This window comes from Heterodontus francisci, chromosome 13, assembly GCF_036365525.1.
Source record: "Heterodontus francisci isolate sHetFra1 chromosome 13, sHetFra1.hap1, whole genome shotgun sequence".
NCBI classification, from domain to species: Eukaryota; Metazoa; Chordata; class Chondrichthyes; order Heterodontiformes; family Heterodontidae; genus Heterodontus; species Heterodontus francisci.
Genome location: NC_090383.1, coordinates 96,780,355 through 96,797,002, shown reverse-complemented (window position 1 = coordinate 96,797,002; position 16,648 = coordinate 96,780,355). Strand labels below are relative to the sequence as shown.

The window sequence follows — 16,648 nt, the reverse complement described above, 5'->3', positions numbered from 1 at the left end:
GTGAATCCTTGTTCACCGCTTTCCCATTCTAAGGCAAAGAAATGAGCACAAACAGGCTTTCTTCGGTTTAAAGAAGAAAAGTGAAATTTATTTAAACTTAAACTTAAACTCTAATTCAGTTAACGCCTACAACTACACAACGCGCCCACGCTAACATGCACATGTGATGCACAGATGCAAATAGGAACAGAAAAGAGCAGAAGAAAAATAAAGTGAATAAGTTTAAGGCAATCTCTGAAGGGGATTTGTTACTGTGCTTCGAGCTCGCTGTAGAATCCTTGATTGTAGGTAGTCTTGCTTTTCATTGGGGCCCAGTATTCTTCTTAAACCTTGTTCACTGTAGGAGACTTTTCTCTCTTGGGGTTCATCTGTCTTCAATGGGTCTTCAGTTCCATGAGAAAGAGATGGAAGCAGTCAAGCAGACGAGCCAGCCACAAGAGGTCTTTTTAGTCCAGGAGCAAACAACTTTCTGACTTCCAACACTGTTTCTCCAAGTTAAACCTCCCCTAGTTGGCCAGCAGGTGGTCACTGGACCGACTGGTTTGACCAGGTCTCTTCTGTGTATTGGGGAGCAGGGACTTGTTCCTTTGTTCCAACACTGTCTGCTAGTATGCAAAAAAAAAGTATTTCCAGCCAGGGGCTTGGCAATCCCTTGTAATAGGCCTTCTTTTCTTCCCAGCCACAATTTTAAAATTTAATGTCCATGTGTTGAAATATATGTGCCTCATTGTTTGCATGACAAGAGCTTGCAATGCACTCCATTCTCTTTGCATACAGTGGGCTGGATTTTAAAGCTTCTCCGCCATTGGGAATGGTGGCGGAGGGGCCATGAAGATCAGTGCGGCAGAGGCTCGCCATCGACCCTGACGGCGACAGGCCCCATGCCAATCTTGGTGACGTGGCAAGGACTCATGGCGGCCATCCCACCGCTTGGCAACGGAACCACCATTTGAATATGTAAACTAATTTACATACCTGATTTAATGAGGGTCCCGTCGCCTCTTTAATCGCTGCACCGATCTTCATTCGGACATCCGACAATGCCGCACTTTCGAATCCCCATTCGGAGAAATGTGGCATGACACCTGTGGGGTGTGAGGAGGATTTTTTATTCTGTGCGGGAGGGGGGAATGTGGTGACATCGCTGCGGATTGGTCGGAGGGGGGGTGGTTGATGGGAAGGGGTAAAGGGCAAAGATGCAGAACTTTGGGGGGGGAAGGTCAAATTCTGAATAAACAAATTCCTGTGGGGAAAATGGCAGGAACATTTTGAAATGCCTTTGGTGGGGGTGGGGGGAGGGTTGTGTGTGCTGAAAATGAACTTAATGATAATTTAGTTCTTTTGTTTGGTCATTGAACTGAATTGGCCCTTTAATTTTAAAATCTCCATTAAGGACTGTAAGCCCTTTAAAAATGGCACCGCGCCTGTGCATTGGCGCCGGACACTGTTGCATCCAATGGCTCGCCCGCCCCCTCCATGTGATCACGGCGGGAGGGGTGCGGGTGCCAAAGCAATGCAAATGACCCTCAGCGTTTGAAATCGCGGCGGCCCTGTGACGCACTGCCCGTGCGGGTGGTGCGCATTTTTTTACATCCGCCGCCTACTTTGGTGGCAGACTCTTAAAATGCGGTCCAGGATGTCAGTCACCTCCCTTATACAACAGTAGATGGAGAATTGCCAGATATTGGAAATGTTCCCTGCTCCAGACTGAAAGGAGCCCGATGTGAATAAGTTCATCTCCATGGAAACTTCACAGCCACTGACAATGCTGTTCTTGTCCTACTCTGTGGCTGTTGGTCTGCCTACACCAGCTGGCAGATTTCAGTGAGCACTTCCTTAGTGAAATGGAGGCATCTAACGCACTGTTCCTCATTAAGGATAAGGTAACAGAATTGCTCCATGAAGACCCTTAGGTGCTTATGGCCTCCTGCTGAGAGCCCTTCTTCCCCTCCTCCTCCTCCTTGCTCTTCAAGCATTTAGTCCTCCAACTCTTCTGTGTCGTCTCTGCTTATTCTCCCTGTAATGCTGCAGGCCAAGGAGAATGGAAACTACAGCACCCAGGACTGGGAGCAAGTGGTCTGCACAGAACCCTTGAAATGTAAACCAAGGCCTTTACCATGTGTCACGCCATTTCCTGTAGACATCAGCAACTTTAGATGACAGTCCAAACCACCAAACACCTCTACCAACTCAGCAGCAATCAGTTGACATCAATAAGCAACTTACTTGAGAGTCGTTGCTGATCCCTTTGCATAGTGCTGGTGAGGGCGGTCCTTCCTGCTGTTGAATGCTTGTTCAGCGTGCAAAGTTAAGAGAGGGCGTTAGCTGGAGCATTGAGATTGAAAATCGCACCGCTAGAGTCAAATCAGCATTAAACTCCAACTGATGTCACAATCTGCCTCCTCTGCATACTTCCAGCGCATGCTCCTAGGGCTGGCGCTACCAACCTCTCCAAAACGGCATCTGGTGCAGCAAGCATCAGAAGTGTGCATGCACATTGTGGTTGCCATTTTGGACACGAAAACGACATCTCTCATACCGAAAATATGAGATGCTACGGAGCCAAATTTTACAGCAAACAAATTTATGTTACAGTAAGGGGTAACATATGGCATTGACCAACATATTGTCTAACAATTGCAGTTTTTCTCTGTAAACTGCTGTATATTTTTCCAGATTGCAAAAGAAAGTAATGTTAAAATCTAGAATGTTCCTCTTTTGCAGCACTGCTATATTATGTGGAATATTAATTTGGATGAGCACGTGCACAGTATTAGCAGGTAAGAAAAAGACACATGATTTTATAATAGACCTTATTTATAAATTGAAAGAACAACAACTTACATTTATATAGCACCTTTAACATAGTAAATTGGGCAAACGCACTTCATAGGAGCGTTATCAAACAAAATTTGGCATCGAGCCATATTAAGAGATATTAGGACAGGTGACCAAAAGCTTGGTCAAAGAGGTAGGTTTTAAGGAGAGTCTTAAAGGAAGAGAGAGAGGTAGAGAGGCAGAGAGATTTAGGGAGGAAATTACAGAGCTTCAGGCTTAGGCAGCTGAAGGCATAACATCGATGGTGGAGTAATGAGGAATTGGGAATGCATAACCAACTGGAATTGGAGGATTGCAGAAATCTTCGAGCGTTGTAGGGCTAGGAGAGGTTACATAGATAGGGAGGGGCAGTGCCAATGATGGATTAAAAAAAATAAGAATTTTAATATTGAGGTGTTGTCCAACTAGGAGCTAATGTAGGTCAGTGAGCACAGGGGTGATGGGTTAATGGGAGTGTGAATTAGAATATGGGCATTAGGGGCAGCATTTTTACAGATAGCATAATGATGAAATTCCATATATTCGATGGAAACTTTGTTTAGGAATGGATTGCTGTTATAGTGCAGATAAAATAGCTGATTACATAGAAATTATAACTTGGGGTTAGGCTGTTTGGCACAACCAATTTGCATTGGTGTTTATCCTCCATACAAACAGTAGTCTTAATCCCATGTCCCCACCCTATTCCCACTGCCCTTTATTCCCTTTTCCTTCAACCACATATGTAGCTTATTCTTAAATGGTAACATCGGAGTTGATTTTAACCCAAACTGGTTTTCAGGAGATGAGACGAGTGTCAGGTGGGCAAGTTTCAGGCTTGGGTATTTTAACTTCCGGGTGACATTTATATGTTGCTAGTCCATATCCCACTTGGAACAAGTGGAAGAGGGCGCTGAGTGGTGCCTGGAGGGAAAAATCAAAGGGCTGGGGAGTGAGTTTCGGAAGGGTCTCACGGGAAGGACAGGGATAGTTAATGGTAGCCGAGATTGTAACTTTCCTTGTGGGATCTGGAGGGGCACCAACTTCTTGGACACCACTAGAAGATTGTGCCGCTTGGTCATAGGACAAGAAATGTGAGGCAGGAGGGTTGATTATGCCCCCTCCCACTTCATTAGCATTTCAACACCTGGCATGCTGCTATTTCAAACACAGACCCTGCTTTGCCCATTTCGCAGAATGGGCCTCCATTCCCTTTAGCTCCTGGGTAAAGAGCATTCCCTGGGCACTACACAGTAGAATATTGGGCCCTCTAAGTCAGAACTTTGAAACATACCGGGAATGGGCAAGGAATGCAAAGATTAGATGTTTTGACTCTTTAATCTGAGTTCAATATGCTTTTAAAATAATACATTTAAAATCAGCACAACACAAATAGCTTTGGCTTTCTGAATTTGTCCAATTTATGTTACTGTCTGCTATACACACATCCATTATAAATGGAGCTAATTGTAATTCTTGCTAGTGAGCGACATTATATAATTAGATGCTTGACTGCTGTTGCTTAAATATAAACTCTTTTGCATGGTTATAGATTTCTGTATGGCAATATTGTATTGCCAAATGTTACACAGTAAAAGCAAATGCATTTTAATAAATTGTGTTATTTTTCAGCTGATGGGAATAACTGCGGGAACACTGATCTTGTGTGTCACATGCAAGCAGAGTGCCAGAACACTTTTGACGGGAGATTCTACTGTGTGTGCAAAGCAGGGTACCTTGGAAATGGAACACAGTGTACTGATATTGATGAGTGTGCAGCAAATGTACATGAATGCCATGCAAAGGCAGTTTGTGTAAATTATCCAGGTGCTTACAATTGCCTGTGCAAATCTGGATACACAGGAGATGGAATTAACTGTAATGATGTAGATGAATGTTTTACAAACAATGGTGGTTGTCACAATAGCGCCACTTGCTTCAACACAGCTGGAAGTCGGACTTGTCATTGCAATGTGGGGTTCTCTGGCAATGGGTTCACTTGCAGTGATGTAGATGAGTGTACAAAGCCCGACATTTGTCACTGGAATGCAACATGCACCAACACTCAAGGCTCACACATATGTACTTGCAACGCAGGATATAAAGGAAATGGCAAATACCTGTGTTTGGATATGGATGAATGTGCAGAGATGCCAGGAATCTGTTCATCAGCACGTGGATGGAAAGGATGCAAGAATCTACCGGGCTCATACCAGTGTACATGTTCTACAGGTTTTTATGCAAATGATAACACATGTACTGACATTGATGAGTGTGCTCGTCAGTTCTGTAGTCCATTTTCTAACTGCATCAACCAACCAGGTTCTTACAGATGCAACTGTAAGACAGGATTTACAGGAAATGGATTGACGTGTGTGGACATCAATGAGTGTACTGGCACAAATGATTGCCATCCTCAAGCAAACTGCCAGAACTTTTTGGGCAGCTACATTTGTAACTGTAAATCAGGCTTCACGGGAGATGGGACTGTTTGCTCTGATATTGATGAGTGTAATGGGATTGCAAACTGCCCTGCTGTGTCTTCCTGTGTTAATACAGAAGGTTCCTATCGTTGCGATTGTGGCACTGGTTTCATCCTGAATGACAGCAAATGTGTTGATGTTGATGAATGCTCTGCTGTTGTTTGTGACAGTAATGCCATCTGCACCAATCTCCAAGGATCCTTTTCTTGTAGTTGCAACAGGGGTTATAATGGAAATGGTACTGTGTGCAAGGATGTTGATGAATGCCTCATAAACAATGGAGGGTGTCACTCAAACAGCATTTGTACAAATCAGGTTGGGACCTACACATGCACTTGTAAAGGCGGTTTTTCTGGTGATAGGAACTTTCAGTGTGAAGACATTGATGAATGCGAGGTTAACAATGGTGGCTGTTTGAACAATGCAACATGTATAAACACACTGGGCTCTTTCTTTTGTGCATGTCCTGATGGATTCAAGCTTGTAAATAGCACCATTTGCATCGACATTGACGAATGCATGATAATTAGTGCACCCTGCCAGACAAATGAGCAGTGTTTCAACACTTTAGGATCTTATCATTGTCAATGCAAATCTGGATTTTCAAAGACGAATGGCATTAGCTGTAATGACATTGATGAATGTCTCAACAATCCATGTGATCAGAATGCTACGTGTTCTAATACTTTTGGCTCATTCATCTGTGAGTGCAGTTTTGGGTTTGAAGGAAATGGTTTCATTTGCAAAGACATGGATGAATGCAACTTCCCAAGAATCTGTCATGCAAATACTTTGTGCATTAATACTGCAGGAAGTTACATCTGTAAATGTGAAGAAGGTTTCAGAGAGGATGGGCAGCACTGTGAAGATATAAATGAATGCAATCTAAATAATATTTGTCCCTCAGGCACCATTTGCATCAATTCATTGGGATCATATGTTTGCTCCTGTTCTAATGGTACTCTTGTAGTCAATGGCACTTGTGTGACACAGAATAATAATTGTGTTCCACCTTGCCATGATCGGGCACTGTGCCATCGTGCTGGCAGCATTTATCAATGTGTTTGTGACGTTGGATTTCAGGCCAATAATTTAAACTGTGTTGATGTAGATGAATGTAGAGAAGAAGATATTTGCCCAGACAATCGCACAGTTTGTGTAAACATACCTGGCTCGTATAGCTGTGTCTGCAAAATTGGTTTCAGTAAGAATGGATCTTCATGCACAGGTATATAACTATTTATTGTTTATTTTTTCTTTTTGTAATTTCTTAGAGTGAGATCTGCCATAAACAAAAATTACAATCCCCACCACTTACATGGTCCCTCTTTATCCCGGGCAGGCACCTGTATTGGGCAAATGGCTATTACCATTACTGACAATTACTTTGGTGCCACTTAAAACCTATTAAGCAGGCCAGCTATTTTGGACAGCTCAAGCAGCTGTTTGGGGTCACCTTCCAACTGCCTCCATCCACTGTTTTCGCTCTGCAGTACTGTTTTAATATACATTGGTAAAAAAGGAATCTAGTTGAGTATCTTCCTTAGAGAACTCGAGTCTTTCAGGCCAACTGTGCTTAGCAGATATATTTCCTTCTTGGAATCACCCTGTTATTAAATGTTAATTTCTGAGACATTCACAAATGGTTCAGAAACTTTGAAATTGACCAGTGGTTTTACGCACGTCATGATACTCTTTGTTGACCCAGAGAGCTTGGCAAAATTCCTTAAATTCTTACTAAATATGGTGGCACTGGCATTACAGGTATTTTGGGAGTTCACCTGTCATGATGTCTATCAAATATTATACTATCGCTATCTAACAGAAATAATTATGAATTACTCTTGTGCGAGTCTTGTGCGCATTTTTCTAGTTCTCCTATGAAGTGACAGCAGCTTGGAAGGCTGCTGAGCTTCTATTGAGGATACCATATGGCCTTGGTGGACAATCTCAAGCAGCTCTGAGGCTTGAGGGCCTAGCTGTAGCATCTCAGTTTTGACTGGAGCAGTCTGGCCTAGTGACTGTGTGGCATCAACAAAGGAACAGGCAGAGTGGGTGGCAGCAGGAGCAGGTGTGCTTTCATCTGGAGAGAGGACAGTAGGTACTGCTCCCACAGAGCCCAGGTCACTCTCTTGGGACTGCACCTCAACCACTTCTGTGTGAGAACACAGTGCAGGAATCATATGATGTTGTGCAAGCCCCTAATAACACTGATCCCCAGAGCTAAGGAGGCAACTGTCTGAGCTTGCGTGGCAACTGTGAGAGCTGTCAGGAGAAGCTCCATGAAGGTGGATGCCACTGTTGTGTTGATGGAGCTGACTACTCAGCATATGTTAGATAGAATGGTCTCCATTCTTTGCTCAAAGACTAGAAACAATTTGGAGCTGGACTCTTCCATGTTCTGCGATACTGTGTTCAAGCTCATTAGCAGGTTGCCTAGTGCACCTAGCATTTCCTAGAATAAGCCCACAAGCCTTCTTTGTTAGGTTGGGTCTTCAAAGTCAGTATCTGAGTCCTCTGCATTCGAGTTATTTTGTGATCTCGCCCTCTGGTGAGCTGGCACCTGTGGCGTCCTATCCCCCTGCCCTAGCTCCTGCACATTTGTGGTGGGTGACTCATCACATGAAGATGCTCCTATAGCCTAGCCTCCAACGTACATATGGTGCTAATATCTGAGCATGTGCGTGTTGGGGTGAAATATAGTGACACTGCAATATCAGGAAGGCTGGCTTCCTGTTCCTCAACTGACATAGGTTTGTTCATGTCTTCAGCACCTGAAATGAAAGAAAGGAACCAGTGCTAGCTTTTAGTCTGAAGGGAGAGCGGAAAGAGAGAAGTGGCTGGTGAAAGCATCTACTGTTTGTTGTAAAAAGTGGATAGGATGGTATAGGAAATAGTGTGATGGTGTGAAGAAAGCCTACGTGACATCGCTTCCAGAGTTGCCAGTCACCACAGCCATGACTCTGCCACTCCCATGATGGTCCGTATGCTTTCATCGAAAAGGAGAGGGTTTGAAGGCAAGCTCAGCCTCCTCCACTGGCAGCCCACTGTCCATTCTTGGGTGGGATTGAATTTCTAGGCCACTCTTCTTGGCCAGTTTAAAAGTGGTTGAGAAGTGCCCAATTACGACATGGCCAGTTGAATCTTTGTTGACAGGGTTGATATGATAATTTATAGAAACATCTGGTGATCTGGTGTCCACTCTTCACACCAACAAGTTGGTAAGGAAAAGTCAAAAGAAAAGTCAAAGGAATCTGGAAAGGTTGATCATATTGGGGTGTCTTGAAGTGCTGCTGTTGGTGAATAGAACAAATCAGAGTGAATTGGCAAAATGATTTTGTTACAACATCTACTCATCAATTTTGTTACTGCATCTGAATAACAGAGATGTGGAGGAGCGATGTGGCAGAGGACTGGTAGCAATGGAAGGGCAGTAGGACACGACATGCCTGATATAAGTTGCATAATAGCATGCAGTTCAGTATTCACTAACTTAGTGAGTGTTGAGCAAATCAATGGGTGGCAATATCCTGCAAATGAAGTGCAAAATACAAGAGCAGATGAACATAAAGTGGAACACTTTGGTCCCCAGATAAAGCTGGCATGTTGGTGAATAGGTTATTTTGGGTGTAACCTATCCTACCATGGTGTAACTCTGCACATCTTCATGCCCATGCCCTGCTTCTAAGCAGTTGTGCATTCTCCTGGGAGAGGAAAAAGACTTGGGCCAACTTAGGAAAAGAAGTGGCAATGGAATGCCCATTGGGAATCCTGTACCAGCTCCTCAGAACTAATGACCACCTCTAGGCGCTTACCCATTGTCTCTCGAGACAAGGAGGCCAAAGAAAGAAAGAAAGAAAGAAAGAAAGAATGCTATCTGGATGAAAAACCAAATAAAAAGCATCTCCAAAAACACTGCCCTAGTAATCTGGAGTTAAATACCTGCATAGATTAGGCTCAAAAGCTTCTGACTTCTGTCAGTCTCAGATGATCCTGGATACAGATATGCCTTATTTTTTTTAAATTCATTCATGGGATGTGGGTGTCACTGGCTATGCCAGCATTTATTGCCCATCCCTAATTGCCCTTGAGAAGGTGGTGGTGAGATGCCTTCTTGAACCGCTGCAGTCCATTTGGGGTAGGTATACCCACAGTGCTGTTATTTATCCCATTCTATGTTCCCTAGTGCATTGCAAATGTAGATTAAATGATTCTGGTGCCCTGATACCACAGGCCCTTATTAAAACAAATGTAGATGAACTCTATGGGGACTCAGTGGGCAGTTTGTGGGGAAGCCCAAACAAGCATTGGGAACTCAGATACATAGATTTTGAGCCACCACCCCAATTTGTAGGTCTTAAAATTGGGTTGCATCAATTCAGTGCAACTGAAATGCCAAAAGTGACGAGCTGGAGTATTGCGTCCAGTTCTGGGTACCGCACTTTAGGAAAGATTTGAGGGCATTAGAGACAGTACAGAAAAGATTCACGAGAATGGTTCCAGGGATGAGGAATTTCAGTTATGAAGATAGATTGGAGATATTAGGACTGTTTTCCTTGGAGAAGAGAAGGCTGAGAGGTGATTTGATAGAGGTATTCAAAATCATGAGGGGTCTGGACAGAGTAGATAGAGAGAAACTGTTCCCACTAGTGAAAGGATTGAGAACGGGAGGGCCACAGATTTAAAGTAATTGGTAAAAGAAGTAAAAGTGACATGAGGAAAAACCTTTTCACGCAGCGAGTGGTTAAGGTCTGGAATGCGCTGCCTGAGAACGTGGTGGAGGCAGGTTCAATTGAAGTATTCAAAAGGGAATTAGACAGTTATATGAAAAGGAAGAATGTGCAGGGTTACGGGGAGAAGGCAGGGGAATGGAACTGAAAGAATTGTTCTTTCAGAGAGCCAGTGCGGACAGGATGGGCCGAATGGCCTTCTGCACTGTAACGATTCTGTGATTTTGTACATTCTGTGTTTCTGGCAGCATACTTGTGGCTACTGGTGCAAAGTATTACATAATATCATTGCAAATTTATTAATTCATTAACTTTTTAACCTTTTTTGGATCAACAGACATTGATGAATGCTCCACAGTTGGCCAGAAGTGTCACCAGTTCGCCCGTTGCATCAACAATGTAGGAGGTTATCAGTGCGAATGTTTAAGCGGTTTTAATGGCGATGGGAAAAATTGCTCTGGTAAGTTTGCTTCCGTCACAAAGAGTATGTCAAAAGTTTCCTGCAGATGCCAAATTTCGATAATGTACTATAATGTAAATTACTAATAATGTTATTCTGTGTCTTGGAAGCTTTCAGATGTATTTGGGTATGGTTTTATATTGGCTCTTAGTATCAAACTGTTTTAAGAGTGAAATTTTGCATTAAACAATAGTGAATTAATTGTGTGTTTTACATTTTCCATCAACTTGTTTTGCATTGCACTGTTTATATGCTGAGTTGTTTCTGCCCTTTGACCTCTCCATGTGGAGTTAGTGGCTGGCTGCTTATGCCAGTCCTAGTGTTGTGGTTCAAAATGCTGCATCAAATCACTGCACAAGCAGTAGAAATGCTGCATTTGATTAAACAGGTCCATGCTCTCAGCTCAGAATAATGAAAGCATTCATTTTGACTTTTTGCTGATTCATCCATTTACCCCTTAATTGTCTTTGCTAGTGATATAATTAACTAATATTTTAGTATTAAACACTGTTTATTCATGCAATTCAAAAATTGCAAAATATTCATATAAAGAGGCCCTGAGGTCTAATAGCAAGCAATACCTGGTGCTTACCCATTGTCTCTCGAGACAAGGAGGCCAAAGAAGAAGAAGAAGGAGAAGATGCACTTTGTACCAAACAGTATCTGATGTATGCTTATTGTCAGGTAGCCAGCATTCTGTATAATGTCTTAGAAGTTTACATATAAACAGTTTGATATATTTAAATTATTACAGATTCAGTCATATAGACGTTGAAGAGTGTCAGGACCCAAAAATGTGCTGTTGTGAGAACAGATTGATAGAATGTGAACAGATATGCACAGATGTTGATGAATACCAGCATAGTGTAGTTGCTGCAGTGATTTTAGACATTTGCAAAGCAAGATAGGATGATCTCTTGCATTCACGTGCAAATAGGACAGGACGTTTCATGGATTTCTCACATAGACACACATGGATAGGTTGGGACATGGTATGATTAAGGATATTCACAGTATGATAGTACACTGCAGTGACTACAGTTATACAATGTAGCATAGGTCACCATATAAATCTCACATACACACACATGCACATTTACACATACACATGCACACACACATACACACAAACACATATTTACTAGAAAGGATGGAACACATCAAAACCTCCCACATGAACACATAATAGGATAGAGCACCATACCATTGGCTGGATTCCCATTTTCCACCCCACATAAGCTGGAGCTTATCCAAAATTCTGCTGCCCATGTCCTAACTTGCACCAAGACCCGCTCACCCATCACCCCTGTGCTCTCTGATCTACATTGGGTACCCGTTCAGTAACACCTTAATTTTAAAATTCTTATTCTTATTTTCAAGTCCCTCCATGGCATCAGCCCTCCCTGTCTCTGTAATCTCCTGCAGCCCTACAACGCAGCAAGATCTCAGTGCTCCTCCAATTCTAGACTCTTTCGCATCCCTGATTTAATTGTTCCACCATTGGTAGCTGTGCCTTCAGCTGTCTGGGCCCCAAACACTGGAATTCCCTCCCTAAACCTCTCCACCTCTATCTCTCTCCCTCTCCTTTAAGATTCTCCTTAAAACCTACCTCCTTGACCAAGCTTTTGGTCATATCTCCTGATATCTCCTTATGTGGCTGAGTCTCAAATTTTGTTTGATAACACTTATACAAATGCAAATTGCTTAAGTTGTTGTGTACACACACACGATGATAAAACACTTCAACACCATTTACATACACTGAGGCATGAATAATCCTCTTTGGGACTGAATTGGCCTCCTAATTGGCTGCCTCCAAGCTCGCCATCCACTTAAGGATGGCGGGCAGGCTCCTGCAGCTCTAGAGCCTTGGTAGCCCCACCGAGAGAGCTGGGCGCTACTGAGCAGGTAGGAGAACATGAGAGCACCTCAAAATAGAGGCGTCCTCGGAGGGGTGAAATGATAAAATATTTTAGGGGCGCCAAGCTGGCGATAGCATTTGGGCCACTGGTGCGGCCTTTGCTGTCATCAGCCCCCTCCTTGAGGGATGGAACCGAAGGCTCCGATGGTCCCCCAGCCTGCTGCAGGGAGGTCATCTCTACTGAGGTGGCAGTGTCCCCATGGGCGGGGGAGCTGCTCCGTCCCCGTCAAAAATGCTGGCGAGCACTCGAAATGGCCCCAAATCGGGGCTTTAAATATGCAGATTGGCTTCCCGCTGCCTTTCCTCAGGCAGCCATTCCACATTCCAGTCTGTCCAAGGAAGCATCCTCGGCGGCGGGAATGCATCAGGAAGCCATCCCAATGCGACTTCCCCAATTTTTCAGCCCCCCCACCCCCCGCCTCCATTCTGCCACCGTAGGGCCAGGAAAAGTCTTCCCCAGCACACTGAGTGGGGTACAGGTCGGCATTTTCCTTCATCTCCTCCACAATCCTGCGGAATTCCGGGCAGGCTCGTAGAGGAGAATCCCAGTCAAAATATCATAGCATCTGGCATCACCTCATGTATACGTACAGAATATCATAGCAAATGACATCACATATACACATAAAATGCCAAAAAAATACTCCTCTGATATCCTCCTAAAATACAATGGGATTGTGGCGAAGAACAAAGTAAATTAGGGTGGTGAAGCCTCACTGCACTTACTTCAATTTCCCTGTTCCAGTGCTTGTCAGAACCACCTCTTCCCTGCATGCTACCTGCAAGTGTTATGTTGCTAAGGGCTCTTCCCTGGTCCTCGTTGCTGACCTAATCACCTCTGCCTCCCAGAACTACCACATGGAAGGTAACAGTAGTTCCAGAGTAGTGGCCCCAAGATCAGGAATGAAGGGAGAGGACCTAGCTGAGGCCTCCTCTCCCTTCATATATGACTCCACTCATTTATCTTTAAGCTTTGGTCACCTATCCTGATGCGGATCAATGTCAAATTTTGCCTGGTAAGGTCCTGTGAAGCACCTTGGGATGTTTTATTACACACATACACACACACATAAGAATGGCCCCCACGTCATCTCTCTTTTTCTCTAGCACTCACACAGCAATGCACATACACACAATAGGTCCTCAGAACATCTCATACTTACAAAAATAAGATAGACTGCAACATCATCTTGCACATACATAATAAATTGGGATCCTACATCTGGAGGACAGAAGACCACAACATCTCACACACAGAATAAGAGTGAAAACTACATGATCTATGTGTAAAGAGTTTAAGATAGAATACTGCAACTTATTATGCATCACAGAATAAGATAACACACTATGGGCTGGATTTTGTAGTCCAGCCACTGGGAGCGGCAGTGGGTGCGAAACATGGCGCCGCGATTATGCGACAGCCAGCCACTTTGCATATTGACGGAGGTCGCCCCTGCCCGACAGCCTTGGTGACGCCATTCACAGTGTCACCTGTCGAAGGAGCAGGTGCTGGCACCATTTTTAAAAGGCTGCAAGCCCTGTAAATAGCACACCATAACGCAGAGTTCCCCTTCCCCCCCTCATACGCAACAGAGTGCAGAGTTCACCCCTTTCCTCCTTGCCCATCAGAGTGCAGATTCACCCCTTCCCTCCATACCCAACAGTGTACAGAGTTCTCCCCTATCCCCCATACCCAACAAAGTGCAGAGTTCACCCCTTCCCCCCATACCCAACAGAGTGCAGAGTTCACCCCTTCCCCCCATACCCAACAGAGTGCAGAGTTCACCCCTTCCCCCCATACCCAACAGAGTGCAGAGTTCTCCCCTTTCCCCCATACCCAACAGAGTGCCGAGTTCACCCCATCCCCCCATACCCAACAGAGTGCAGAGTTAACCCCTTCCCTCCATACACAACAGTGTACAGAGTTCTCCCCTACCCCGCGTACCCAACAGAGTGCAGAGTTCACCCCTTCCCCCCATACCCAACAGAGTGCAGAGTACTCCCCTACACCCATACCCAACAGAGTGCAGAGATCATCCCTTCCCCCCATACCCAACAGAGTGCAGAGTTCACCCCTTCCCCCCATACCCAACAGAGTGCAGAGTTCTCCCCTTCCCCCCATACCCAACAGAGTGCAAAGTTCACCCCTTCCCCCCCTACCCAACAGAGTGCAGAGTTCTGCCCTTCCCCCCATACCCAACAGAGTGCAGAGTTCTCCCCTACGCCTATACCCAACAGAGTGCAGAGATCACCCCTTCCCCCCATACCCAACAGAGTGCAGAGTTCACCCCTTTCCCCCATACCCAACAGAGTGCAGAGTTCACCCCTTCCCTCCATACCCAACAGTGTACAGAGTTCTCCCCTACCCCCATACCCAACAGAGTGCAGAGTTCACCCCTTCCCTCCATACCCAGCAGAGTGCAGAGTTCTCCCCTTCCCCCCATACCCAACAGAGTGCAGAGTTCTCCCCTATCCCCCATACCCAACAGAGTGCAGAGTTTACCCCTCCCCACCATAGCCAACAGAGTGCATAGTTCACCCCTTCCCCCCATACCCAACAGAGTGCAGAGTTCTCCCCTTCCCCCCATACCCAACAGAGCGCAGACTTCACCCCTTCCCACCATACACAACAGTGTACAGAGTTCTCCCCTACCCCGCGTACCCAACAGAGTGCAGAGTTCACCCCTTCCCCCCATACCCAACAGAGTGCAGAGTTCTCCCCTTTCCCCCATACCCAACAGAGTGCCGAGTTCACCCCATCCCCCCATACCCAACAGAGTGCAGAGTTAACCCCTTCCCTCCATACACAACAGTGTACAGAGTTCTCCCCTACCCCGCGTACCCAACAGAGTGCAGAGTTCACCCCTTCCCCCCATACCCAACAGAGTGCAGAGTACTCCCCTACACCCATACCCAACAGAGTGCAGAGATCATCCCTTCCCCCCATACCCAACAGAGTGCAGAGTTCACCCCTTCCCCCCATACCCAACAGAGTGCAGAGTTCTCCCCTTCCCCCCATACCCAACAGAGTGCAAAGTTCACCCCTTCCCCCCCTACCCAACAGAGTGCAGAGTTCTGCCCTTCCCCCCATACCCAACAGAGTGCAGAGTTCTCCCCTACGCCTATACCCAACAGAGTGCAGAGATCACCCCTTCCCCCCATACCCAACAGAGAGCAGAGTTCACCCCTTTCCCCCATACCCAACATAGTGCAGAGTTCTCCCCTTCCCCCCATACCCAACAGAGTGCAGAGTTCACCCCTTCCCTCCATACCCAACAGTGTACAGAGTTCTCCCCTACCCCCATACCCAACAGAGTGCAGAGTTCACCCCTTCCCTCCATACCCAGCAGAGTGCAGAGTTCTCCCCTTCCCCCCATACCCAACAGAGTGCAGAGTTCTCCCCTTCCCCCCATACCCAACAGAGTGCAGAGTTCACCCCTTCCCACCATACACAACAGTGTACAGAGTTCTCCCCTACCCCCCATACACAACAGAGTGCGGAGTTCACCCCTTCCCCCCATACCCAACAGAGTGCAGAGTTCTCCCCTTCCCCCCATACCCAACAGAGTGCAGAGTTCTCCCCTACCCCCATACCCAACAAAGTGCAGAGTTCTCCCCTTCCCCCCATACTCAACAGAGTGCAGAGTTCTCCCCTTCCCCCCATACCCAACAGAGTGCAGAGTTCACCCCTTCCCCCCATACCCAACAGAGTGCAGAGTTCTCCCCTTCCCCCCATACCCAACAGTGTACAGAGTTCTCCCCTTCCCCCCATACCCAACAGAGTGCCGAGTTCTCCCCTTCCCCCCATACCCAACAGAGTGCAGAGTTCTCCCCTTCCCCCCATACCCAACAGAGTGCAGAGTTCGCCCCTTCCCCACATACCCAACAGAGTGCAGAGTTCTCCCCTATCCCCCATACCCAACAGAGTGCAGAGTTCTCCCCTATCCCCCATACCCAACAGAGTGCAGAGTTCTCCCCTTCCCCCCATACCCAACAGAGTGCAGAGTTCTCCCCTTCCCCCCATACCCAACAGAGTGCAGAGTTCGCCCCTTCCCCACATACCCAACAGAGTGCAGAGTTCTCCCCTATCCCCCATACCCAACAGAGTGCAGAGTTCTCCCCTATCCCCCATACCTAACAGAGTGCAGAGTTCTCCCCTTCCCCCCATACCCAACAGTGTACAGAGTTCTCCCCTTCCCCCCATACCCAACAGTGCAGAGTTTACCCCTCCCCACCA

General features: G+C 45.9%; 1 protein-coding gene across 1 annotated transcript in view; it reads left to right on the top strand.

Moving 5' to 3' along the window:
* si:ch73-105b23.6 (fibrillin-2) overlaps positions 1 to 16,648 on the top strand; it is a 39,354-nt gene that overhangs the window by 7,773 nt on the left and 14,933 nt on the right. Inside the window, exons 2-4 of the mRNA XM_068045698.1 lie at positions 2,725 to 2,780; positions 4,450 to 6,528; positions 10,368 to 10,490. Coding sequence (XP_067901799.1) covers positions 2,725 to 2,780; positions 4,450 to 6,528; positions 10,368 to 10,490 — 2,258 coding nt within the window. The remainder of the gene's footprint in view (positions 1 to 2,724; positions 2,781 to 4,449; positions 6,529 to 10,367; positions 10,491 to 16,648) is intronic.